Source organism: Haemorhous mexicanus, chromosome 1, assembly GCF_027477595.1.
Source record: "Haemorhous mexicanus isolate bHaeMex1 chromosome 1, bHaeMex1.pri, whole genome shotgun sequence".
NCBI lineage: Eukaryota > Metazoa > Chordata > Aves > Passeriformes > Fringillidae > Haemorhous > Haemorhous mexicanus.
Window position 1 is genome coordinate 80,346,715 of NC_082341.1, and position 26,230 is coordinate 80,372,944.

Below are 26,230 nucleotides of genomic sequence, written 5' to 3' on the forward strand. Positions count from 1 at the left end.
AAAGTTATAAATCAAATACAGAAAATGGCACAGAAGGAGGTGAGTGGAGAAATAAACCAGGGATTCACAAGTAGAAAATTGCTAAAACCATTAGTGTCACTCTGAAGCTCTTCCATGCCACTTGTCCCTGTCTCAGCTTTGTGCTTTCTCAGTAAGAAGCGCTTAGATCTACTCTTGCGTCTTAGACAAGAGCAAGTATGGCAAGTGCTGCATGTGAATTTGCAGACTTGTGTTTGCAAACAGGTGTGATTACCTGCTGTTTGGCAAGTTTTCCCAGCTTTCAGCAAGGGAGTCTGGAGGTGTCCTTCACTTCTTAATACTTTCATATTTCTTACTTTTACAGTAATATTGACACCAGTATTTTTTACCAACTGAACTAATGCTTTTAAAATCTTAATTACAGGGAAAACAAACCATACTCTCTTCTGTTTTGAGATGTGGGCCTCACTTTGGTCATACAATGAAAGCTACAAGATTCTCTTAAAATACTTGCCTATCCCATCTTCATGGGTTGACTTAAGTCTGTGAACATCTCTGTAGAGAAAATCCATCTGAAAAACTGCAGAGGAATTGTGGTGGTACCATCCATCTCAGATTACTTTTTCTGTTTTCAGGGACTTCTTGTGAAGCAAGCAATTAATCTTGTTGTGGAGTGCAACACCCCACAGAGAGTATCAAATGAATTAAAAAGGGCAATATCTGGTTACCTCCTGAATCTAATGAAATGTTGTTTTCCTGCTCTTCTTGAGCAGGTCAGCTTTTTCATACTAACCATACCATCTGTTATTCTTTCCCTTTTTTTTTTTTTTTCAAAGTTGCTTGGAAATTGTCGGTAATGGCAGGCGCATTTACATATTGTTGTCAATTCTGAATATTACTGCACTTTCAGCATAAATACTTTGCTTTGGGTTTTGTTTTGGTTTTTTTAAACTTGTTTCTATTTACAAATTGTTGCTATAAATAGAATGCTTCAGCCCAGGGTGTAGAAGGATACACTCTTAATTTGGCTGCCAGCCTAAATAGCATTACCGGAGAACCTCTCCTGGGGTGTGATTGACAGGTATGTTGTCAATAAGAAAGTGAAACTTGGAATTGAGTGTATGCGGTAGAAAGTGACAAAGACCCCTCATATCTTAAGTAAAGATCCTTCCATTTGAAGGATCCAAGAGGCTTGGACATAGTCTTACAAAATGTCAGCCAAAAAGTAATGTCATGTACTTCAACTCATGTGTTGAACTTACTAGGTTCGAGTTACAAGAACTGCCTCTTGAAGGGTGGCAACAGCTTTCCCCACCAGCTCAGACAGGGAAAGGAGATGACTTGGATTCAGTCACATCATTTTGAACAGAACAACTGGTCACTGCCTCTGTCTGGTCTCACCCTGAATATTTATCCCTAATCCACACAGATTTATGAACAAATATTCCGTGTTCTGGGATTTTCTAATTTTTGGTGGGAATCCATGTGTCTTGCAATTTGTGATTATGCAGAAGTAGCTTCATATCAATACAGTAGAATTGACACCAAGTTACTGACCAGAGTGCAATCTTTAATTCCTTATTTTCAAGTGAGATACCGTACTCCAAGGGTTTGCAGAAAGCACAAACTGGAAAAAGTAAATTCCTTGTAAAGGACATCTGTTTACTAGGGCAATTCTCTGAGTTAGCAAGGCTATCTCTTCTAGTTCAAAGACTTCAAAGAGCTTAGGCAGACACAGTTAGATGTCTAGACAGTCAGACCTTAGCAGACCATTGTGTTTGTAAGTTTGAATTGGTTAACAGGTAATAGTACTTTTTTAGAGTACCAAGGTACCAAGCCTTGCAAAAGAGAACAGAAACCTGACATACAGTTGAAACATCCTTTTTCTAACTCTTTGTAGGCTTGCACCATAAATTAATGTAACTACCGCCTAGTCCGGAAGCCGCCTGTTGGATTGTCACAGAGCTGCTGGATATGTTTGCCTGCCTGAGAGATTTGTTTTGCTTGCAAACATAATGTTGCTATTTTTAATGTATTTTAAAATGTACATTATTATAGAATTAGGTGGGTTGCATCAAATTAGTACCTAAACTAGCACAATATTGTTGCAACAAGTACCAGACTGATTGTAAGTAAAGGATGACTGCATTTTTGATGAGTGTAAGAGTGTGAATGGAATGACAGACCTCAAATTGTTCATCAGGAGAGAAGTTCACAAAGCTGACCTTTTCAAAGGGTAGAGAGTAAATTTAAGTGAAAAGAGTAATGTTAAAATGGTCATGTCCTGTGTGCTATGTTTGTTCCATTGCACATGTAATATTTTTGCCATCGGTGTTTTTATTCTATTCTTACCACTTTCCATTTTAACAGTTGAACAACTGTGAGAGATAACTTGCAATCCTGAAGTCATTTGACTTGTCATCTTAAAGGGTATTTATAAACTATAACATTCAGGGAGCCCCCAGTGTTACCTTAAATAGAGAGACTCCTTTTCGGATTAAGAAGAAAATGGGACTGTTTCATTTTGGAATGGCTTCTCTTAAATGTAAGTCTAATGATGGTTGATTAAAAGCTCCATAAAAATTGGTAGCAAGATTAACCATATTTTGTACTTTTATATTATCATTAAAGACTGCGTGAAAAGCAAATGGAATGTCCTCTGCTAAACATGTGAAAAAGATATTTTTCTCCAGAAAATACAAGTAGCTTTTATCCTCTTTTAATATTGGCCTTTATTAACTGTTTCCTGTAGCCAGAAATGCTGCTTTTGCTATATATATATATGTTTTTTTTTTTTTTAAAGAGTAGGGTTTGTTCCGCAAAAACAACAACAAAAAAATGTGCTGGTCTCCTAACAGCCTACTGAGTTAATTTCTGTCAAGTTTTCAAATTCTAAACAATTTTTAAAGGACAGAGGACATCTGAGGGTAATTGTCGGAACCCAGGAAATTCTTCTGACTGCCCTGGAGGACTCCTGCCCCTGCCCGGGGGTCTCAGAGACCTTGGCACAGAGCCCAAGACCCCTGTGCCTTTGATCTTGACCCATGGAAAAACAATTACCAACCTTTATTTGAAGAATTACAAATCAAGAGAGTTTAAGTAGAATAATAGTTGGTTTGTCACGGGGTGAAAAATAGATTTTTGGGGTTTTTAGAATGGGGGTTCAGGAGGTAAGATGGAGGAATCTGGGCATGTCCAGTCTTCTTCTTCTTCTTCTTCTTCTTCTTCTTCTTCTTCTTGGCCTCCATCTTCTGCTGTGATGGTGGCACTTTTGAATTGGTTTAAGGTAGAAACTCACTTCTAACATAGGTGATAGGTATCACGAAGTTATGGTAAATAATGTAAATGTAGTTTTTAGTATAAAAAGGTAACACTGCCCTGAGGGCAGCCAGTGTGCCTCGACCCGACCTGCCATACAGACCTGTGGCAGGTGGGAGAAAGAATGTTATTGATAAGAAACAATAAACAACCTTGAGAAGGAGAACAGAAGAATCCTGACTCCTTCTTCAGCTGCTGGGCTGGGAAAAAGAGGCTTGTATGTATCTCAGAGTCACTCTGACCAGCAGAGATTCTGAGAGGTAATAAGAAAGAAAAAAAGCAAGCAATTTTGATTACTTTTGAGAACTTGACAAAAGAAGCAAGAAGCATTTGTGATCAATGAAACAAGAAATATATACTAGTATTTAGAAATATATATTAGTTATTGATATGGAGGGAAGCATCTTTGCTTAGAATATTTAGAATGGTAATAGTCAGGAGAAAGATCAGAAGAAGTAGAGTAGTCAGGTACTTTCTATAGTAGTCAGGTTTTGACCTTTAATTGCATCTGGCTTGCCAAATGCAAGCATTAGATTACAAAACACATGATGGAAATTATTTATAGGGGACACAAGAACATATAGTTGTAGTTGGGCTTTTTTTGTTTTTTGGTTTTTTTAATGTTGCAGACGTCTGGGTGGTTGTAACATGTGAGGGTGTGCTTCCCAGCCCAGCATCTGATTAGTCACTAATTTAGGAAGGAATGTCCTGGCACAGTTTTGTTGAAGCATGTGAGCCTATCAGCAGAATAACATATTATACTCTTTTAGGTGTTTCAACATACAGTTGAACAGCTCAGCTGTTTTTCAACAGACATGGTATTCCTTCCAAGTCTCCTTTTCATGTCTTATTTCTTATTGACAGAAGAGATGCTACATATTTACTTACTAAAATATATTTCATGCTTTTAACACTTTTTAAATTAATATTCCAAATGTTTTAGAGTCTAAATAACACTGAAAATATATTCTAGTCAGCTTGTAAGTATTTTATTTTTAGACTAAGGGAAATAGAAAGTAACATATGCTCACATTCTGCATGGCACTCAGTGAATACAGATGATCAGACATATTAAGGTGGCCAGTTTAATTAAAATTTTCAGAGATAAATATTTGCTGTAGCACAAAACCGTGTTCTCCCAAGTCAACCTGTGTGTTACGGCCACAGCACCATATGACACACATTTCCTTTCCCTAGCTTGGATTTTCCCTAGCTCCTCTCACAGAAGTTCAGCCTTTTTTTACTGAGTGCTTGGATTAGTAGTATGATTAATAGGTCACTGATGTAGTTGTGGCCATTGAGGTTACTGTAGTTCAGTTCATAGTGAGAGGTAATGCTAAAGAGAATTTCATAGTGAATAAAAAAAATCTGCTATTTGTGCTGGAGCTATTCTGACAAATGTATTCATAAGGGATTTGAAAAGGCAGTGAGTAGTGGGATGACCAGGTACCAAATTATTCAAGAAAATTAGGACAAGGACCAATTATGAAGAATTTCAGAAGATTGTTACAGGATTCTTTCTCAGTAAAATAGCCTCTGAAATTCAGTGTAGATAACTGTGAAGTTTTGCAGAAATACCAGTACTAAATTCACATATAAAATAACAGTGTCTGAAGGTGACTGTAACCATTCACGAATCAGATGTGGTCTCACAAACCAGCATTGGTCAACAGACTAAATCTACTGTTAAGTAGCAGTAAAAAAGACACGCAGGGAAAAAGCAATGACAGTCACATGCCACTCTCATAAACATATTGTATGTCCAAATCCTGAATACTCTGTGTGGGACTGATCTGCTGCCTTCCAGAAAACAGTACAGGAGAAAAAATAATCCAGAGCACAGCAACAAGGTAGAACAAATACACAGAACTATTTCCTTATAAAGAACAAGTAAATGAAGTAGGTGTTTTAAAAAGAGAAAATGAATCATTAAAGAGAAATACAATAGAGGTCTCTCAAAATACCACACAGAACATACTTTCTCTCTCACTTTTGGAATGAGGAGGCATCAAAATAGCAAGCAGAAAGGTGAGGAAAAATAAAAACTTGTATTAAGTTTCAGAAATCCTTGACACATGATTGTAGTGAATATTAGAACTATAGATGGATTTCAAATATAAATTACAGGACAGTTTTTTTAAAGAAAATTAATTGGAGGCTTTTAAATAAAAAATCACCACCTCTGACTTTGGAAGTCCCCAGGCTGCAGATTGTTGTATGCTCTGTTGTATTTTTTTGGAGCTATCATTATGTATTATCCCATATTTTTATTCTCTTGCTTAGGTGTCCCCACATACTCAGTTTTGGCAAGTGTTAAAGACAGAGCACAGGGCTAGATAGGCCTTTGGCAGGCCCAGTCCAGCTGGTAGTGGTAGTACCCAAACATTGACTTTTTATTCAGTTAAGTGACACTTTAGGACTGTAATAAATGTAGCTATTTATATCTGCATTTGTATATAAATTGTGTTAAACTCTGAGAAATCTGAGAAGGGCACGTGAGATAGCTGTTGCTCAATTTTAGATGGAGTGACTGTTGCTACCACCACATTCCAAGGAAGTTGCAAGGTCAGTGTGTACCTTAACATCACGCTTTTATGCATTTAGGCATGAGATCAGAGTAATATAATTAATCAGAGCAACAATTTCTGAGGTTTGCATGTCTGATCTTTAAAAAATACTGTTCTTAACATGTGTAGCTTGCCTTAGACCACAAACTGATATGTGTTTGAACAATTATGTATGAAGTTCTCATGTCAGGACTGTTCAAGGTGTTTCCATTGTATTCACCATGAGCAGACAATTTTCTCAGAATGCGTACCTTGACAACTTCTGTCCTAACTGGTTAGCTGAATCAGATATTTTTTATAATAATAGTCTCAAAGTGTGGGAATTCAGCTAGAAACTCAATATGATGATACACAGGAACAGAACTTTCTGAAAATGACACATAAATAGAATTTTTTTGTTAAAGTTTCAAATACTTTGCTCAAAATCCCTGTGGATGTATCTTGGAAAATACTTACTTCCTTCAATCAGTAATCAAACTCAAAACATACTGAAGAGGTGCAGGTTTTTTTGTAACAAATACTTTTAGCAGATGGAAATTAGTCTTTTGAGTCTTTCTTAGTCACTGAAAGGAGGCAAAAGACACTGCAGGTTACCTGAAAAACAGTTGAAAAATTATGAGTTTGAAGTGCTCTGAATGTTTCCCAAATAAATTATTTTGGGTACGTTTACTTTGTTTTGTTTTTTATTTAGGGTTTTTTTGTGTGTTTTGTTTGTTGGGTTTTTTAATATGAAAAACCACCTCACTGCATTAAAGTCTGAGTTGAGAGGGGTTTTTTCCATCCTCCTACTTCCCTTCTTTATAGGAACATCTGTCGGAACATCCAGGGAGATGGGTTCAATTATTTTTATTCAAGATTCTAAAGGAAAGAGCAAAAGCTGCGGTAAAATATTGTGTGTTTTACAGATTTATATAGGTATGTACAAATTTATAAATAAGTAACTTCTAAATTGAAAGCTTAATTTTTCAGTCTTCTAGCAGCAAATTGTACTTTTAAAATGTATTTCATACAGCTTAATAAAAAAGGATTTTTATACATTTTTGATGTCCCTTTAAAAATGAGGGAAAAGGAAGTTTTAGCAATGACAGGAGTGGCTGTCATGCTGTACAATACAAATGGTCTATACCTGTGTTCTGAACCACCTTCTGAAAGGCCCTGAATTTAAATAAAAATTAATAGTAAAGCAGTAGGGAATGGCAAATTTGTCTTTGGGACAAAAGCCTAGCTACCTGAAGTTGGTTTTGACTTCCCAGGGGTTCTGTCAGCCCCTCAGCAGAGCGCCATGGGTCCTGTCATCCTCTCCAGGCAGGGTGAAGGTTATCAGGTGCTCTGCCCTTCTGGCTGAGTGCTCTGGCAGCGCTCGCCTGGCCAGCTTGGGGGATTCCTCTCAGTCACAACTCAGCAGGTGCCCTTGCTGACAAACGGGTCAAGCTGCAGGTCCTCATTGATCATCATCCCTCGTCTGAACCCTTCTTGACTTCTACTAGCCCAGGCGCCACTTAACTGTAGTTTTTTTGGGGGTGGGTGTGGTTGCAGGAGAGTGCTGAGTTCTCTCTTGCATTCTTGGCTGCCCCTCTGCCTTTTCCATGGAGCTGTGTCGTGTTGCATTGGCCTCCCATTGCTTTAAATTTGCACATGTTTCACGGAGGGCTGGATATTAAGAGAGCAGAATGGTTGGGTTTGACAAGTATTCACTTCAGAGAAACTCTGTGAAGAAATTGGTTTACCCAGTCACTTCAGGATAAAGTTAGCTTTGTTTTAATCAGTGCACTCAGAATTAACCACCTTACCCAGCTTCTAATTGTGTATGTATATGAATTGCCATGGTGAGAAACATACTGTTGCTTTGTATAATGTATCTCTTGCTGCTGCTTCTCATTATTACCTGTCTTCAATGTTGTCACAAGTGATACTAGGTAGAACTATTTTCTTCTAGTTTTGATGTTAGCATTTAAGAGGTTTATGTCTGCTTTCTCCCTTCAGCTGGTAGGGCTATAATGTGAGGTCAAAATGTAATATGAGCTGTGGTGACAGGGTCCTATTTTCTTTAAACCAGCTGATTGATCAACCTACACAAATACGTGCATTCTAAAGTGCATGCACTCTGACATTTTCTCCCTGATTTTAGTTTGTAAATACTTAAAAATTTGCTTATATAAATGTACATGTTACTGTTTTTCTTTTAGTATATCAGAATTGCTAACTTGCTGTTACAAGTGTTGGAGTTGGAAAGCAGCATACAGATGTAGCATACAGATTACTAGTTTCTCTATCACATGAAAATATGGCCTTGAGACTGAGACATGTTAGTGGTAATTTAATAATCTTTTCTTTTGCCACAGCTGCACAGTTTTATAAACTACCACACTGAGACTGAAGAAAGACAATTCTAATGAAAAAAAGCTCTTTTTAAAGGGAGAGAATATGATTACAATTTTACCATCAGACATATAAACACTGGAGAGTTCATGTCTTGTCACATAGTAAGCAAACAAATAGATAAGTTGATGTTAGTAAGTTGATAAATTTGCAGTCATTTAGTCATCTGTCTCACTTCCAGTATACAGGCATTGAAAAGGCTGTGAAGCTTAAGGAATCAAAATGAATCATACCTAATGTAAAAATGTGTGGCTAACAATTCTGAATATCAATCAAAACTTTGGCTCTTTGTGCTGGGATGGAAGAATAGGGTTGGTGTCAGTGAAAATGAAGAATGATATATAACTGTGTGCTGTGCTTACATTATAATGTACTTGAAGTCCTGCAGTTATTCATCCTTAAGCTTCTAAGGTCTAATTCAGAACTGGTGACCTGGGCTTGGATCTAGTAATGGCTTGCAGTTGCACTAATCTCTCTCTGGAGAGATTTTGTTACACTGTACCAAAGAAGAAATTATATAATTAGGTGGAAAACTGGCTCCTATCCTCATGTTCATAGGAAGATTGCAGCATTGAAGTAATGGTGTGTCTAAGCAAATTGTGAGCATTCCATCAACATTTTTTAGACATAGGTGCACTCAGTATGTGCTCTGAGTATCTTGCTGTATGGTCTGCCTTTCATATAGTTCATCTTTTTGTCAGTAGGAAAAGAAAACAGCTGCTGAGAAGAAACAGATTCAGAGTGCTACAAACAAAGAGACAGGGAGATGGGCAGGTTTCAGAATCTTGAGTAGCATATATGCCTAGGGAAAAAAAAATGCATTTTAATATGATTTGACTGAATTACAGATCATGAGAACTAGGAGAAAACTCTTTTTTCCCTCCCTTTCTAGAAATGCAGTATAATAAATCACATAATTTCATGAAACACTATGTGAGAGGTTTCTTGAAAATTTTTGAAAAAATACTCCATTATCTTCAGAAATGGTTGAGATCATTGCTATGTGGATTTAGGTTTTTTGTTTAGTCTTTTTTTTGTCCTCCAAACATTTGTTTCTTTTATAGCTGTTTAACAAGATTCCATGGCCAAAAAGTCACAGAGCAGTTGAGATTTTCACCCTTAGTGGTAAGATCTACCTTCCTGTCTCCAGCTCCTCTCTGTTTGTCACAAAAATCCAGCATGATCTGTCATATTTGTAAACTGCAAGATTTGCAGTCTTCCTGTGACTAAAATGCAATAATCTGTTTTTAAAGCTGCAGTTGAAGTGTCTCTTTCTTCCTTTAACTCCTTTTTCTGCTTGTGTTTGAAACTTGGAAATACTGTCATGCACCAGGGAGCATTATGTGTGTTTTGTGAGAAACACTAAAGCCTTAAAGTGACAAGTCATTGTTGCTGATACAAATCAGGTTTTGGTGTCTGTTGACAGTCTGCTTTCATACTCAATTTTTTATGATTCTCTAAAAATACATATTCATGTGCTTTGTTCTGCCCAGTGAATATTTCTTGCATGTGGTATCTTGTTTAGATTTTTCAATGTTGCACTACATTTTTTTTTTTTTGGTCAAAATGGAATGCTGTTTGTTTGGGGTGTTTTTTTCTGAAAATGCAGCTTGTGATCTTAAAAATGTTTAACAATAATTATTTCATCCAGGTGCAAATGAGAATCCTGCATAAAATGCAGAATTCCATGAAGAAAGTAAAATTTTCCTGAGCACTTTTAATCTTTGCTTTTGTTAGTCTTCAACTGTTGAAAGATTTTTTTTTCCATTTTTTTTTTTTTCCAATGCTGAACCTTGGTACAGCTAAATACCAGACTATGTTTTCTGTGTAATAGGTGTCTTCATCTTTTTCAGCACACTGCTTACTGCTTGTGGTTACACCTGGTGTTATCCCCCAGCAAAGAACTGAGCAGGTTCAGCAGGTCCAGTTTCAGGATTTTTCATTTATGCTTGTATGAAAGGTTTCTTCTCTTTTAATACCAGCTTCCTTTGTTTATCTCACAGTGTATGGAGAGACCTCCAAGTAAATATAATAAGGATTTGCAGTTTGAATTCAGCTTTACATAGGAAGAATCAGGACAGGAAACTTTTAGCAAATTTTGGTTGAAAATATGGGAAAATCAGGCACGCCCATCAAATTGATGAATTATGGTAAAACATATACTTTCACATGTGTGTGCTTATAAATATATAAATGTACACATGCCTGCACACAAACACATATGTGATCATTTTATTCAGTTTCCTAAATTGAAAAAGAGGGGAAATAGTCCATTTTGGGGCACTTCATGTATGTTAATAATATGATTTTTTTTTCCAATAGCATTAAAAGTCATTACACATTCATTTTCATCCTAAACATGTATTTGACAATCATTTATTTTTCAACCCATGCTTTTGCTGAAGATAACATCAGTACAAACCATCGACATAAAGTAAAATGCTAGACTTTTCCATTAGTTCTGGAAATGCAAACTCAACTAGATGTTCTTTTGGGAGTGGGATTTTATGTATATGTATATATATATATGTATGTGTAGATTATAAATAATTTTTTTTTTTCATTCACATTATTGGAAGTGAGACTCATTCATAGCTGAATAAATAGAACAGGGTTATACACAGAGAGCACTGTGTTTCCTTTTGGGTGAGGAGAGACATAGAAGGCAGCAGTGGTAGTGAGTAGTTCTGGAGCTGGTTGACCAGCTAAAGTATGACACAGGCTGATTAATTAAAATCTTTGAAAGCTTTCAGCCTGGGTGGGACACACCACCTACCTCCTAAAACCCTTGAGCATCATCAGTATCTATCTTGAGTGTGTAAAACAGTGTATGTGACACTATTTCCAATCCTTTTTAGCTTTTCAGTGGGGCTGCTTCCTTGTCTCTGTCAAGAATATAGCTTTTATTTCCCTTCTTTTGCTGAAGACTTGTGCAGTCTTTGGTACCTGCCAGTAAAAGGAAAATTTTACATAGAAGTCCATGCTATGTGGGGAAAAGGCCATTTACTTGATAATTATGATATATGTTCAGTCCAAGTCTGTACTTGGCAAGAGCAAAACTGGTAAGATTCCCTCATCAAGCCATATGTCAGGCAGACTGTCAATCTGATCTACATGCTAGCACATCTTTTGGGGTGTCTTCATACCTGTAGTAAAGGGCTGTTAGTCAGCAGCTCTCAAGGAACTTTTCAGAAAGGTCTAGAAGAGGTCAGCTTAGTGGAAAACAGGATAATGGAGAGAAGCAGAAGTAAGAAGAATTTATTATTAAAGTTATCCAAATAACATAAAGAAGATCAGGTACTCTGGAAAGCTGTGTGTAAAAATGTGATAATGACAGCCAACAGAGCATGAGGAGCAACTTAGAAAAGATGCCAAAATGTGTAAATAATAGTATGCTCTCACTGGGAATGACTACATTTCTGGTCCCTCCTACCTTAATTTGGTTATGGTAAGCACAGGAAGAATTTACAAAAGAATAGTGAGGTTGTTTGAGGGCATGCAAGAGCTTACATGAATGAAACAGGTGAGCAAAACAGGGCTTTCAAAACTGAATGAGCTGACCAAGAGGAGGACATTGTAGATATAATCTTCTTCCTCTTGATTACAAAACCAAGGGCTTCCATGTTCCTTTCAGAAGTAATAGTACAAGGAGGAGGAATTCACTGTAAGGTAGAAGTTGTTGTTCTTTCTGTTGAAGAACCAACAGAGCCAAGGGGAGGGAGAATTTCAGAACACACTGCAAGAAGTGAGAGAGACACAACAAGGCTGGAATGTAGCAGCTCAGACAAAGTTGCTCAGAGAAGCACAGATTAGTCATGTGAGTTGAGGCCTCAGAAGTGGCAAGAAGGATCTTAGAAAGACAGAATGACTCAAGTCCAGTGCAGTTAATGCACAGCTTAGCAGCAGCGAAGCAAAGGATCGCCATGAAAAATAACATGAGTAGGAAAATATTTTCCTTCCTTATTCTGTCATTTCTAGTCACTCTGAGCTTTCAATATTGGAGAAGTTTAAAAATGATTTTTTAGCAATGATAAAAAATGCTAAACTCTTTTCTAAACAGCTTTGTCTTTCAATTTTGCAGTCACTTCAAAAAAGCCCCAAACTATAATGGTCAGCAAAAACAATAAATCACTGTGAAAAGCTGAAGAGAGTTAACTGTCATCTGCATGTTCCAGTATAAGACATCTTGGAAGCCAGTTGAAGTGGCTAGACCAAAGCAAACAATATTGGGGGGGGGGGGGGGGGGTTGGCTGGTTTTTGTTCCCAAACAGTATGCAGTTAAGCTGCAGATGCTCTTGCCACAAGATGTTGTAGGTCATACCATGGGATAGAAGTCGACTCAGAGCTAAAAAGCAGGCATCACTGCTGGCTCAAATCTCCACAAGCTGGAGTCTGGAAGACTAGCTGTAGAAGGAAGCAATGCATTTTTTCCTTGGCTGTTCCTTTTGGACACAATAAAAGTTGCCAAAGCCCTTTGGCCTGATTCAGTACAATACTTCTGTCTACCTGCTGCTTCCACCCAAGTGTTCTTGGAGAGGTCAGTCCATCATGCTGCTGTGAAATAATCATGAACCTGTTCTACAGGAAACCTCCAGAGGGGCCAATACAAACTTCAATTCCCTTGGGTGTAGAATAATTTAGAATGATCAAAAAATGAGATGATTTGTCTAGATAGTCTTTGTGATATCAAGCAAAATACTTCAGTGTGATTGCAGTTCCACTAATTATGCACTCATGCTGTTGTCAAGTATGATTTTCAAAAGTGATGAGCAGTGATACCACTAGAATACCACTTCTATACTAGAGTATTGAAGTGTTTTATAAATGCTCTAATTCCAACCTAACAGGTCCTTGACATTTTAGATAGGTACTCATTTAGTAGACATTTTTGAACCTAATCTTTACAGGTCTTCCTTATGAATAAGTAAATAAGGTGATATTATCCTCCTTGCCTCAGTGTGAGCTGGAAAGAGATATAAGGAATTGTAAAAGTAAACAGTTTTTCTGCTGTACCCAATAAGCTCTGGGTACAGAGTGTGACCAAGAAATGAACAGTCCAAAGTTGCACTTGAGGACCTTGGAGTACATCAAGATCCAAGGCTGAAATACAGGGATAGACTTGACACTGAAAGCTTTTCAGCTTCTGAGTGTGATCATCAGCATTAAAATGGAATATAGAAAAAGGCATTTGACATAGTAAATTTATGTGGTTGTGTAAGAGTATACTGCAGTGCATGGAAACTGAAGCAGCCCAAGTTGCATAAGGGGTTCAGGTTTGTTTGCTTTCATTTTTGATGCTACATTTAAAATTTGAATGATGCTCCTTCATGTTTGCAGATTTCAGTTGCTTCTTTTGCTTCATTTTCTAATCAGAAGACGTCACAACTTCAATCTGAAGATGAAATTGTTACACAGAATCATTTCATTAATGAAGACTTTTGAATTTAACAGCTCTGTTGTTTCAGGGTAAACTTGAAGAAATTCAACTTCTAATTATTTCATCTCTTAACTATCAGAAGTAAGAAAAGAAAAAAGAAAAGGATAAGAAAAGAAAAGAAATAATTATTACATTGGAATATGGAGGTATTAGTGACCATGAAAAGTCTCAGCTGTAGGCATGACATTCATTAATGCTTATTTATATATTGCATTGCATAATTTAGTCAGAGAACTTTACTCCTGGTTTTTTAGATCTGACTAGTCCTTTTGAAGAAATTTATATGAAAAAAAGAAGAAAGAGTAGAATCCTTTGTCGTTCTAAAAGTTAAGCAGCTTTCCAGAAATTATGCATTACTCACAATGCCCCATATAGAGCTTAGCAAATCAAAGATACATGACATTGACATCCCCAGGACAATTCTTACTGTCTCATGCAGGACAGGCAGGTGTAAATCTTGCTGGGTTCCTTCCTAGGAAAAGAGATTTCTTAAGTGAAGATCTCTGGATGTAATGGTGGATTTGAAAATTCATTGAGAACAACAGGTCAGCCTGTTCAGTGAAGGAAGGGAGCTGTGTGAAGGAGCAGTGCTGAGCCATTTGCTGAACGACAGACATAGGGATCCTTGGAGCCTTGGACTGTGTGACAAAACTTCACCAGCACAGATAAGGTTGCGGGGGTGTTGAAAATTAATAGAGACGTAGCTGGTGTAGCTGGAGTGACAGAATCCTTGTCACACATGCAGCAAGAGGAGGAAAAGCCGTAGGAGGAAATCCATATTCAATTCACCTTCACAGAAGCAATCAAAGTATTTTGGCAGAAAGCTTCCTCCTGCCAGCATACTTCAGTTTTTGAGGACTCTTTCAGCACAGTGTTCTGGTATTCCTATCTAAGATTAGTTGTGGCAGATTAGATTAGAATCAGAACTTAAAAGCAATGCAATTAATCATTACTGAAAACTTGTCTTCCTATTCTTTATTTTAAAAAATTACTAAGTTTTTGTGGATTTATTTTTATCTGTGAATTTAGTCCTTGGAGAATAATTTGGCTTCTTCTGACAGCTTGTGACTGATGCTTTGCAGGGAAGAAAAAAAGGATTTTTTATAGTCTTAAGAATAAACACTTTGCCCTCATACTTTCAAGCCTTTCACTTTATTAAAGTTTGAGTGATTTAGGTTCTCATCATTTGGGTTGCTGCTTACACCTGAGAAAAATGGGAGATACTGAGGAAGATTTCCAGTAGAAGCAGAAAAATAAAAGTACTAAATGGGTGGTGAGTCTCCCTCACATGACCAGAAGGAAAACAAACTGTTTGGCTTTTGACTGTGCTTGCTACTAAACACCCTGTCACAGTGTGTGAGGTGAGTCACGACTTGTTTATTTATAGCCACGGCCAATCAAAGGCGACCGCTCTGAACTTCATTCAAGACCAGCAGCTCTTAGGATGTCTTGTAAACATTTGCTCTCTGAGCAAGGAGCATTCTTCCTGGCGGCGAGCAGCACAGGTGCCTGGCTGGTGGCTCCTAAAACACAAAACAGACTAGAAGATCATTGCCTGGATTATCTAGATTGGTAGAGAGAGACTGAGAATTCCCTTTTACATCTGAAATGCCAGACAGTGAGGATCTGGGACAAGATGACAGGTACTGTACTTTGCTTGTGCTGGCCCTCCCAAGCAGTGCAGCAAGGACTGAGGCTCCACGTAATCAATCTGTGTGTGCTCCTGAGTGCTCAGCCTGAGATCAGTTTTCTCTGCGTTGTAACCAATCTTCTGCTTCGCAGGGGCTTTGCTTCTAATGCTAACCTCTTGGGAGGGAAGTGTGAGTTTAATGTCTGATAGAGGGTAAATGGAACTGCTCTGAGGTACCTCTTAAACTGAAGGTGAAGGGAAGAAAATACTGTGTGGTTTTCCTTCAAAGCCTCAATATGTCAGGCATGAAAATACTTTCATCGGAGCCATGCTACTGACAGAACAGTCACTCATTTCTGTGAGATAGAGCACTGGGTCCCTTTGAGGTACGCCTGTCTTTCTGAAGTTCAGCTTTTCTTTTAATTAGCTGATAAAACCAACAGTCAGGACAAAAAAAGAAGTTATTGGATCCAAAAATTGATAAAAATTTCCAAAATACTGTTTTTCTCAAATACGATCCAGCACATTCCTATGAAATAAATGCCCTAATTAAATTTAGCCAAATAGTTTTTAAAATAGATAACTGAAATGTAGATGTTATTGATGTTTGGCTATGAGAGAGTTTATAATCTAGATTTCTTAAAGTCCACAGGGTTTTTCCATAGTCTTGATGCTAATCAGAATGTTGGCTCTAAAATGGTGTCAATTAAATATTTAATGTTGTAAAAAGAGTATTTGTCATGTATGTAGAAAGAGATGCTTTTTTTTTTTTTTTTTAGAAGTTAGTGAACAAAATGCCAGAGTACAGAGGCAAATCTAAGAAATTAAGCAACTACAGGGATCAGAATTGGGCATTTCATTGTGGCTTTGGGTTTGATTTCTTCTAGTTAAATTTAAATCTAAAATTGAAATTTACGTGGATTTTTTCCCAATATGTTTTTCAGTGTGTTGCAAGATGAAACACACGAGATAGTTCTGTCTGTCTGTTGTAGAGCAGCACATTGAAGCACGGCCCCCTAACTGGATGAGCGTGGGTGAATGGATCCCCAGGGGCAATTGGGTCTCTGCAGGGGTGGAGTCACCTACACATTTCCGTTTGCAGGGATATCTGGGTTGTGCCCTAGATATTTATGACATAGATTACAATTAATTGTAGTGGCAGGTAGTGTTTTTTCTTCTCTTAAGGAAATGTTGACTCATTACTGATAACCACCAAAGCATTAATTGCTGTTCTTCAAAAAATGTTTGGTGAGATCGCCACTTTGTTCAATTGTTTATTTTTCAATAAAGAAAACTGCTAATATCTGTGACCCCTTAAAAAAACTCTTCAGCTTTGTAATAATATCTAATTTATTTTGTTCATAATTCTTTCTCCATAAAGGCCTGCAGCAAAATTTGGCAGCTAAACAGAAGGCCTAAGACTCTAAGACCTCTTTTTCTGTCAAAGTTGGGAGTTTTTGTTTTGGAAGAAAAAAGATGAGCTTTTCTAAAGCAGTAACCTGGAAGCACATAACAGAGCCCGCTCTGCCCATTTATCATTTTTGAAGCTACCATTAAATTAACTGACCCTGATGTTCATCCCTCTTCCTTTTGTGTCTTCCAATTTCTTTTTCTGAAATTAATTTGCCTTTTTGTCTTGGTCATAACAAAGAGGATATAACTGGAGAACATTGCTGAAGAAGTGCTAATGAGGCTTGGTGGAGGTCAGAATACTTTGGTCCAACAAGAGAGAATAGAAGGAGGAGTTATGGGAGCTGTACAGGAGCAATTAATCTTAGAATTGCAAAGGAAGAAATTGTGATGTAAATACACAGAAAATGGTGTATTTTTAAGGGCACACTGAATCAAAGCTTCAGCTTGTATGCATTTAAAAAAAGAGAGCAGTAGTATTTTTGTGGAAGGTGCAGAATGAGCTTTGATCCCTGATTGATTTCGGTGCACTGCCCTCCTTGTAGGCCCTGCTCAGATGCAAATACTTCTTACATCCTCTTTTCAAGTTCATGTCCTACTTGAGAAAATATGTAATATTGTGTCACAAGTGTATTTCATGAACATGGTTACATCACAGTTAAATATGTGGCATTGGTCAATACTCTGTTAGTCATACTGCGAATTAAAATGAAAAATAAGCAAAGGAACAGATGCACAAATACTTCTTAGTAAGGCTAGCCAAAAAGTGAAGAGCTGTGGAGAGCAGGTACCCACTCGTATCTTCTGTTGTGTTTTGGCACATGATCATGGTTGGTAACAGATGAAGAACAGTGAGGAAACACATGGCCACAGGTAGAGGATTGAAAACAATTTAGCATAAGGAGATATTTTTCCTCAGTAATTCTCTACCATTGGATGCACTTCAGTTTTGGTGTAAGACAGTAAAATTTTTTTTTTTTTTTGAAAATTGACATTTTGTGAGGAATCTAATGATAGTCAAGAATGTATAAAAGACACTGTGAATATTGGTCCTGAAGTGGTGGAAATATATGGCTTTAGGAACTCTCAGTAATGCATCAGAGTAGTAAGTCATAACCTACTTGTACAAAATACATTAAAACCCATGGAAAAGAGTCAAAATGAAGTTGTGCACAGAAAAAGGTACAGTCATCTTTTTAGGTAACACAGAAAGTAATTAAAAAAAAATATTCTTTGGCACTTGAAAATATAGAAATACAGTTTTCCTTTTTTTCTTTTTTCTTTTTTTTTTTTTTTTGTGCAGCTTTTCTGCACTTCAGTGAATACTAAGCTCATATTTCCTAGCTGTTTGACTTTGAAGGGCCTTGAGCTAGGAATATCCCAGCTGAAGAATGAGGAGGCTGTGAAGGAGGAAAATAAATTGATTTTGTGAAAAAGCACTAAGAGTTGTCTTTGCAAGAGAAAAATAATTCCAAAAGAATTGCTTCCAACAGCTGGGCAGATCTGTATAAAGTTCTGCAAATGGAACTTTATGGTCTTGTGGTTGCTTAGTAAGGAGTTTCCTTACTTTTCTGAACAAAAATATCTCTTTTGTGTTTGTAACAGTTCCAAATGGGAACCTGACTTGAAAGATCCCAGCCCTTGGACCATCTTGGAAAAGGGCAACAGCACATAGTAAACAGCATTATAGTCTTTGCTAAAGAGAAAGCAAGTCAGTAATGGTACTTACATGGCACTGAAGCACTCTGGTCTCATGCAAAGAGACGTTTAAGACAATCTTAATGACATAAGTCAGGAATTTGGACGAATGGCACTTGACTGTCAGATCCTGCTTTGGATAACCTCGAACTGCAGTAGTAGCTGGTGTTCTCCTCAGGGGAGCTGGGCAGGAGTACAGGTCAGAGGAAGGGTTTCCTGTGGGAGCTGCCAGTCTGCTCACCACAGTCTGTCAAGAGGAGCACAGCCCTGAAAATAGTCCAGTTTAGCTGGAGTATATTTAGTTTGTTTTAGCAGGACATCCAGCAAAAAGTGACAATATTTAATACTGTCTGCTTCATTGAGGAACTTGTATACTGGAATCACCTTCAAAAAAAGCTGGAATTGACCAGTTTGTGTTCGGTCAGCTGAAGAAACACAATGCAGCTCCTTATTAAGACTTCATAAGATGACTGATGTATTATACCTGAATAGAAGAAATGAACACATGCCCTCCAGAATAAAATCTTGTTAGTAATGGGTCATTTTTTTTCATTTAAGCAATCTGCTGGATAAGATGAATTCCCCTGTCTCTTTGCAGAACACTTCAGTGTATTTTTATAAGAATAAGTTTGCTTTCATTTTCAGAAAACTTTATTCTCAACTAGTAATGTAAGTAAAAAAACTACCTTAATTTATTGGATTGATATTGTTTAGCATGACATTAGTGGTAAAATGTTCCCGTGTCAGTTGAAGAGAAGAAAATATAGTTATGGCTTTGGTTTAACACTCTGTGCAAGGAGTATATAGAGGTAGAGATGAAAGGCTGCTTATGTCACATGGCCCCACCACTCTGCTATGCAGTCCTGTGGGAAAGGCATATCCAGCCTCATCAAATGCTGATATTTTAAACATATTTCTTGTACAGTAATATTACAAAAAAACATCTTGGTCAGGAAATAAAAGGGGGAAAGCTGTGAAATAAGATTTTTTTTTTTCAGCTCTTTATTCTACACCTTTCCTTGGGAAAAAAACAAAACCGCAACAGCAAATTGGACAGATGCACTGTTAATAAAAAGCACTAAATTGAAGTGTCAGATGCAGATAGACGAGTCTGAAAAGAAAACATTTTAAGAGTTTGAGAACCAATGTTACACAGTATAACACAATTCATTTAGTTCTTATAAACAATGTATTTGAAGTACTGGAGATCTGATAATTAAAGGAGATTTTTGGATTGGGAAATGTTAGCTAACCTTTAAGGCTGATAACTACGTTCTCCAGCTTCAATTTAAAAACAAGATCTGTCTCTGTATCTTAGAGATTCCAAGGGTGCTTAAGCCTCAACATTGAAGGGATAGTCAAGTGTGTGTTAAAGGATGTTAGCCACAGTACCACATGTTAGTGAGCCTAAATTTGTGCAGCACCTGTGGATTAGCAATGAGAAATACCATTCATATGGATATCTACAAGCTGAAGAGATTTCTGTTAGAAAAGTTTTGCAATATTTGGAGCAAAAAGGTTGTAGATGAAAATTCTCTGTGAAGTGTAAGAATGAAGTATATTTGTAGATGCTTCCTGGTTTTGCTTTTTCTTATGTGGAAGTCTTTCATGCAAGGACGATTTTACACTGGTATTCCAGTGATTCATTTAAATTGCAGGTCTTGTGAACTTGGTCATGGCCTCATGACACAAATACAATTATTTTAGTATACTTAATGATTGCATAGGATCCAAAAGTGGCACAGGATAGAGCCCAGCTTTACATAGTCACCTTTAAAATTAGCCATATAGGTCATTAGGATGCTGTGCTGTGAGTTTAGTAGTGCTGGCCATTCTGTCTTTCCACATAGTGCACATAACATTCACAAATGTGTTGCATTTTGTGTCCATAAGGCTAATCAATAGTGCATTGTGTTCCACCACAGTTCAATAGTAGCTTTTAGAGGTTTTGCCATTGACACTTTAATATACTTAACTGTGAAATTTCCATTTAACACTATTTTATATTTTGAGAAAAGGGGAGAAAGAGAAAGGGGTGTTTATATATACTATTTTATATTTTGAGAAAGAGAAAGGGGTGTTTATTTTCATTTTCAGTATATGTCCTCCTGAAATTTCTATGTAAAATAAAAAATTTACCCAAACCTTTTTTAGTCTATGTACTATTTTAAATCCCTTATCTCTGTACCTTAATAATTAGGAAGAAAGATTTTAAAACCTACTTTTTTGTATAGGTCTTCAGGTATAAAATGTTTGCTTCAGGGAAAAACTGTATCATTATAATCACTCCCTTCTGCACTGCGGTGACTGCTTTCTTAGAGCAGAAACCTGTGAAAGCTCTGAAAAGATAGACCTGCTTGACTGGGGTTTGCTAACAGTTTACACCCTGGATTTCATTTGATTAAGTTTCATTATGAATTCCTGGTTGCCTGTTTGTCTTTTGATATCCAGATCCCTTACAGTTGCACCATCCTATAGGTTCTATATATTACCTTTTTAAAAACTACCAAATAGCCATATAACCCATATTTTGATTTACATATCTTTGGGAATGTAACTTTTGGTTCTTGCACCTTTACTACTACATTCCAAGTTACCCTGAAAATTACAGAGTGCACAGGCTTCTGTGTGTGGTTACAGTTGGGAAATCAGGAGGGTTTAGAAGCTCTATAATTACAAACTCTGTTTATGTGGGTGCAGTCCTTCCGATCCACCACATCATGGTGTTCTCTTGTCACTGCTGCAGTTCTGAGTAGCGTATCTGCATGAAGATACATAGCAAACTGTGTGCACATAATTCAAAACAATCCAGCACATCACGAAGAGATCTTTAAACCAGTAACATGAGATCTGCTGACCTTTCTGAGAGAAATGTGATGGGGCTTTGCTTGAACAGATGTCTAGCTATGAAATGGGAGCATGACACCATCAGTCATTTTTAGCAAATATAATGCCACTGTCTCTTCTGGCCAGGGTTTGTGACTGTCATCAGTGGAAGTGTCTGGGTGGTAGAGTGTTTTGGGTAGGTTTTTTTTACAATTACTAGGCAACAGTTTATATATTTGCTCAGTTATAGAAATGATGCAATAGGCAGTCAGAAGGATGTGAGTAATTTCTTTTTTCTGAACGCCCTCAACCTTATTGACAGTAGTTTTAGAATGAATGTGTAGCACTGTATATCAAACTAAGAATAAGTGATGGGTGCATAAAATATTATCCTTTCTAAATGACCCACAAAAGCCTTTGAAAGTATTCAGAGTTGGCTGCTTATTCCCAAAGGAGCACCTGTACAGCAGTCCCCAAAGCTGTTTTGGCAGGAAGTACAGGGTTCACATTTAAGTAATGTACTAATATTGTGCTGAAATAGATTTATATTCTTGGTTGACTTATGTCATAGTCAGGCACTCCACATTCATCATCTACATCACTTCACGTGTCTTCCTTTTCCCTTTTTATCTTTAAATGTGACCTTTGGAAAATTAATTTCTCTGGAGTATGCATCATTGTGTGCCTGTTTCCTTTTGATCTAATGCAGGCTTCATAGTTACCTCTGTTTTTACAGGGCCATGACATAACCTCTTTGTCTTTGTGTACATACATTATATGTTGTACATAGAACTACTAGGATGTACCTCCTTTCTTTCTCACTCTCCCTTCACCAGGATCTGTTGCCTCCCCTTTGTCCCAGCCCTCTGGTCTGTGGGTAACACTGCTATTTGAGTCAGCTCAGGGTAAAAAGACAGGAAAGATAGATATCACCAAGGCTCGTGGTTGTTGGGAGGTGTGAACAATAAGAGGCAGCATGTGCATCTGGTGGTCATACTGAAGATCAGCAAGCTGACTTTCTTACACATCTAACTGCCTAAGATCAGAATAAGGCTTCAAAATAGTCCCTGGTGTTCCTTGTAAAATAGAGAATTGTAGCTATTATAGAACTAACAAAGGTGTCTTACAATTTCTTGTGGCCTAGAAGCAACTGCCAAGTACTCTTTTGTGGAGTTCAGTAGTGTGTTTGCAAAGCTTTGAAGTATATTTCACCTGTCATCCTTCTCTTGCTTGTCTTCTTGTCCATGTACCACATGTGGACCACGGGGCCAAAGCATATAGCAAGATATTTTACCTGCACTGCAGCTCATGCTTTCAAAAACTTGGCTAAAGAAAGCACCACTATCACCAAGCAAGGCATCTGCAGAGAACTTTCCCTGCAAATGTGCACTTTTTCTTCATAATTTGCATTTTTATTTTTGAATTGTTACTAGTTATCCCATTGTGCCTTGTTATAGCTCCTTCTCTTTAATCTATATTGTCTTTATATTGGTGGTGAAAATAGTTTGCATTTTTATTGTACTTTCTGTTTTTGTCTTTCCCCCCTCTGTTTTTGCTGTCAGCTTAAAATTATTAAAGTGAGTACCTACAGTTGTCCTAAGTATTTCAAAGCTCTAATTTGATAGCAGGCATCAGGCATGTTAATTTTTTCTTTGTCCTTCCACAGAGTTCCACTTTGATTGTCAACAATTTCAAATAAAGGGTAGGAGTAAAAGTCTGTAAAAGGATTTTATTATTCAGAGCACTGTCATAATAGTAGTTTTCAGTAATGGAATAAATGGGCAGCTCTTAAAGTACTTATTATTAATGCTGTAGAATGGTTTATAGAAGCTGGAAGCAGCGTTTCTTTAGGGGAAGTAGCCTATCCATAAGAACTGCAGTTCCTGTAGGCCAAAATGCTTGTATAACACTTTCCTGAAGCCACTAATTATCACAGATGATGGAAATTGAAATCTCTACTGTAGGTGGGATACAGACAGAAAGTTCTGTGTAATGTTGCTCATCCATCCAGCTGGGTTCCTGTAGTGATCTCTGAGTTATGTTATGGTTTTATTTGCATCCTCTGTCACAGACAAATATCTGCATTCAGTGCCTTGCATGGCTGGGAAATTGCCAATGTCACCTAGTCCAAGACACAGGGCTCTTATCCTATGGCTTTCAGGTGTGCTGTTTTAAATAGTTCAACGTTTGTTTCCCTCAAAGGGGAGGAAAAACCCCTCACCCGACTATTTTGTAGTGTAAGAGGAAATCACACCACTGCAACACCATAAATACTATAATGCAGGCAGGAATAGGGCACCAGTTCTGGGGTTCGGACTTCAATGGGCCTTACCCCGTGGCTGAAACCGCTCTTTGACGCGGGTGGCGGTGCCCGGGCAGTGTGGCTGTGTCCCTGCCGGGCAGTGTGGCTCTGTCCCTGCCGGGCAGTGTGGCTCTGTCCCCGCCGAATGCCCTCCGCCCCTCCCGTCCCTGGCTGGTCCCCGCGGCTGTGCCACCCCCTCGTGGCGAACGAGGACAGCCGGGAGGCAGGGAAGGCTCTTCGCGGAGCACTTTTGACCGAAATCGTGCCTTTTTACAAAAGCGAGCATGCAGAGACCGTGTGTAGCTGATGGGAGTTGGGAGTTCGATCTGACCGTCTGTGTGTCCCCTGATGGCTGTGCACCGACCCGTGTACAGTCATTTTTTCATAACGTAGATTATTTATCTTGTAATTCGATCTACTTGTGAGAAAATGTTTACTATTAATGCATTAGACATGTAATGGGTTATATATCAGAGTGAAATGAGCAGAGTTGCTCATGGCTGGCTTGCATTCGCTGTGATCAGAGGTGTGTGTACTCAGCAGTCCATTATGTGAAAAATAACTCAATAAAGCTGGTGTAGAATTGACTTCAGATTCTCAGTGTTTGCACGGTGGTTTGTCCATTCTTTGTACCAGTTTGACTTGACATTGACTGGCCTTTGCATGTCTTTATTATTATTTGTTGTCTCATAAACCAGCTTTGTTGTAGAGGCTCTGTTTACTCCACAAAGGTATATGATGTGACCATTTAAGCTCAATATTGGATAAACTGATCAGCCCCAAATGTGATAGACACATATGCTGTCCTATGGCTTTCCAAAAATTCTTTGGTACAGTTTTTTTTTTTTTTTTGGCGGGGGGGTTGTTATTTTATTAAAAGCACTGAACAGTCATAAGACAAACTTTAGAAACAGTCCTTTCAGTAAAATAGAAAAACTTAAATTCAGTAGGAAAATTAATGTAAACATCAAGACTCCAAGAGCAATTTCTTTTTTTCTAGGTTGGGCAGCAATTTCATCATCATAGTTTGCAGAACAAAATAAAAAATAGAAAGAGAGAGCTCAAGGATTAAATGCATAAAATGAAATGTAATAATATGTGTGGCCATCTTGTGGCAATAAAAAGAACTGTGGTATATTTTTTAAAGAAAAAAAATAATATTAAAAAACAAGCTTGGGGTCAGTTGCTTGATTTAGATAACAACTGTGCCTTCAACTCAATGTCTTCATATGACCAGAATGAATACGCAGTAATTTTTTACAGACTGAAAACTGCTTCTACTGGACAGATTTTTTTTTTTTTTTAGTTAAAAAGATCAAATTGGCTCAATATAAAATATGAAAGAACAAGCACAGGTGTCTCTAGCATAGCAACAGCCATTGGATTGCCAGAGGCTAAGAATCTACACTATGTTTTCAACCAATTTCAACTTCCATATGAGCTGTAAACATAGTTGAGTGTTTTTGTTTGTTTTACTCAGCTGGAAAGTCACCGATTCCAGTCAAGACTACAGACCCAGAATAAATCAGTGCATTTCAGAAACACTGATGAATTTATTTGTATTTCTTCAAGAAATGTCCCACTTTAAGGAACAAAACCCTGGCAAGGTAAGCACTTCCCAGTAAGATTAACAGTTTTATACAATTTAATAAAAAGTTGAGATAGATTTATAAAAAACACAAGTGAACAAGCAAAAAAAAAAAAAAAGTACATTCTGACACATTCAGTCATGAGTTTCTGCTAACTTTTTCTTTTTTTGCTGTGAAGAATATGGGTAGGTAGATAGTGGGAAACAGTAGACTTTATAGCAATACAGTCCATCCACTTACAGCTATTGGAAATTCACCAGTTATTCCATGGACTTTTTAAAGGAAATTTGAAACACCACTATTTGACTACAATTTATTAAAAACTTGAAAAAGCAAAGAAGTAAATAGTCATGTTCTTAAACATAAACTTTTTTTTTTTTCTCAAATAACTGTAGTCTTCAGGAATAGCTTCATGAAGAGAGTTCCTCATACTTTATTGAGGCAATTTTTCTTCTATACACTAATGGAGTTGGAAGAATATAGTTATTTAGTTCTAGTCAAACATGAAGCAGGTTTTTTTTTTTCCCAAGAGAAATATAAATAAAATAAATGTATATTATGATAAAATAGATTAATTTTTTATATTTGTATTGCTAAATACAAGTTAAAGGAAGACTACAGTACTTTTTCTCCTCTTTTAATCTCTTTTAATTTTGCCATAGAATCTTTCCTGAAAACAGGCCATTCAGAATTAGCAAATAGAAAGTATGTAGCATCACACTCAAATATTAGCAGCTTAGACTGAAAATACAGATGAAAAACTGGATGAAAAATATGAAAATTATAGAAGAATGAAAAATATGTAAAAAACATAAATAAATTATATAAATTAAATAAATTAATAAATTATATAAATTATATGTCCAGTTGTATGTTTGGACAATAAAGTTATATTTAAAAGAAGTTTATAGTGAAATAAGGAAATGTGGTACCCGTAATGTGGTAACATGACAGTAACTGTATGTTAAGAGATATCTAATACTAGTTTAGAAAATACAATGTTGATAGCATGTTTTCCCTTCTTTTCTCTGACCTCATTCTCTAAGCCATGCCATTATTTTACTGCTATAATTAGAAGCAAATTAGACAGTAATG

General features: G+C 37.2%; 1 protein-coding gene across 3 annotated transcripts in view; it reads left to right on the forward strand.

The window, feature by feature from the left end:
• RETREG1 (reticulophagy regulator 1) overlaps positions 1-26,230 on the forward strand; it is a 64,231-nt gene that overhangs the window by 25,684 nt on the left and 12,317 nt on the right. The window contains exons 1-2 of one of the 3 annotated variants that reach the window (XM_059854465.1): positions 15,126-15,323; positions 25,027-25,153. In XM_059854465.1, the coding sequence (XP_059710448.1) occupies positions 15,289-15,323; positions 25,027-25,153 (162 nt within the window). In that variant the 5' untranslated portion in view covers positions 15,126-15,288. Of the gene's footprint in view, positions 1-15,125; positions 15,324-18,980; positions 19,088-25,026; positions 25,154-26,230 lie in introns of those variants that run through there. The other 2 variants (XM_059854455.1, XM_059854448.1) reach the window with 2 other exon arrangements.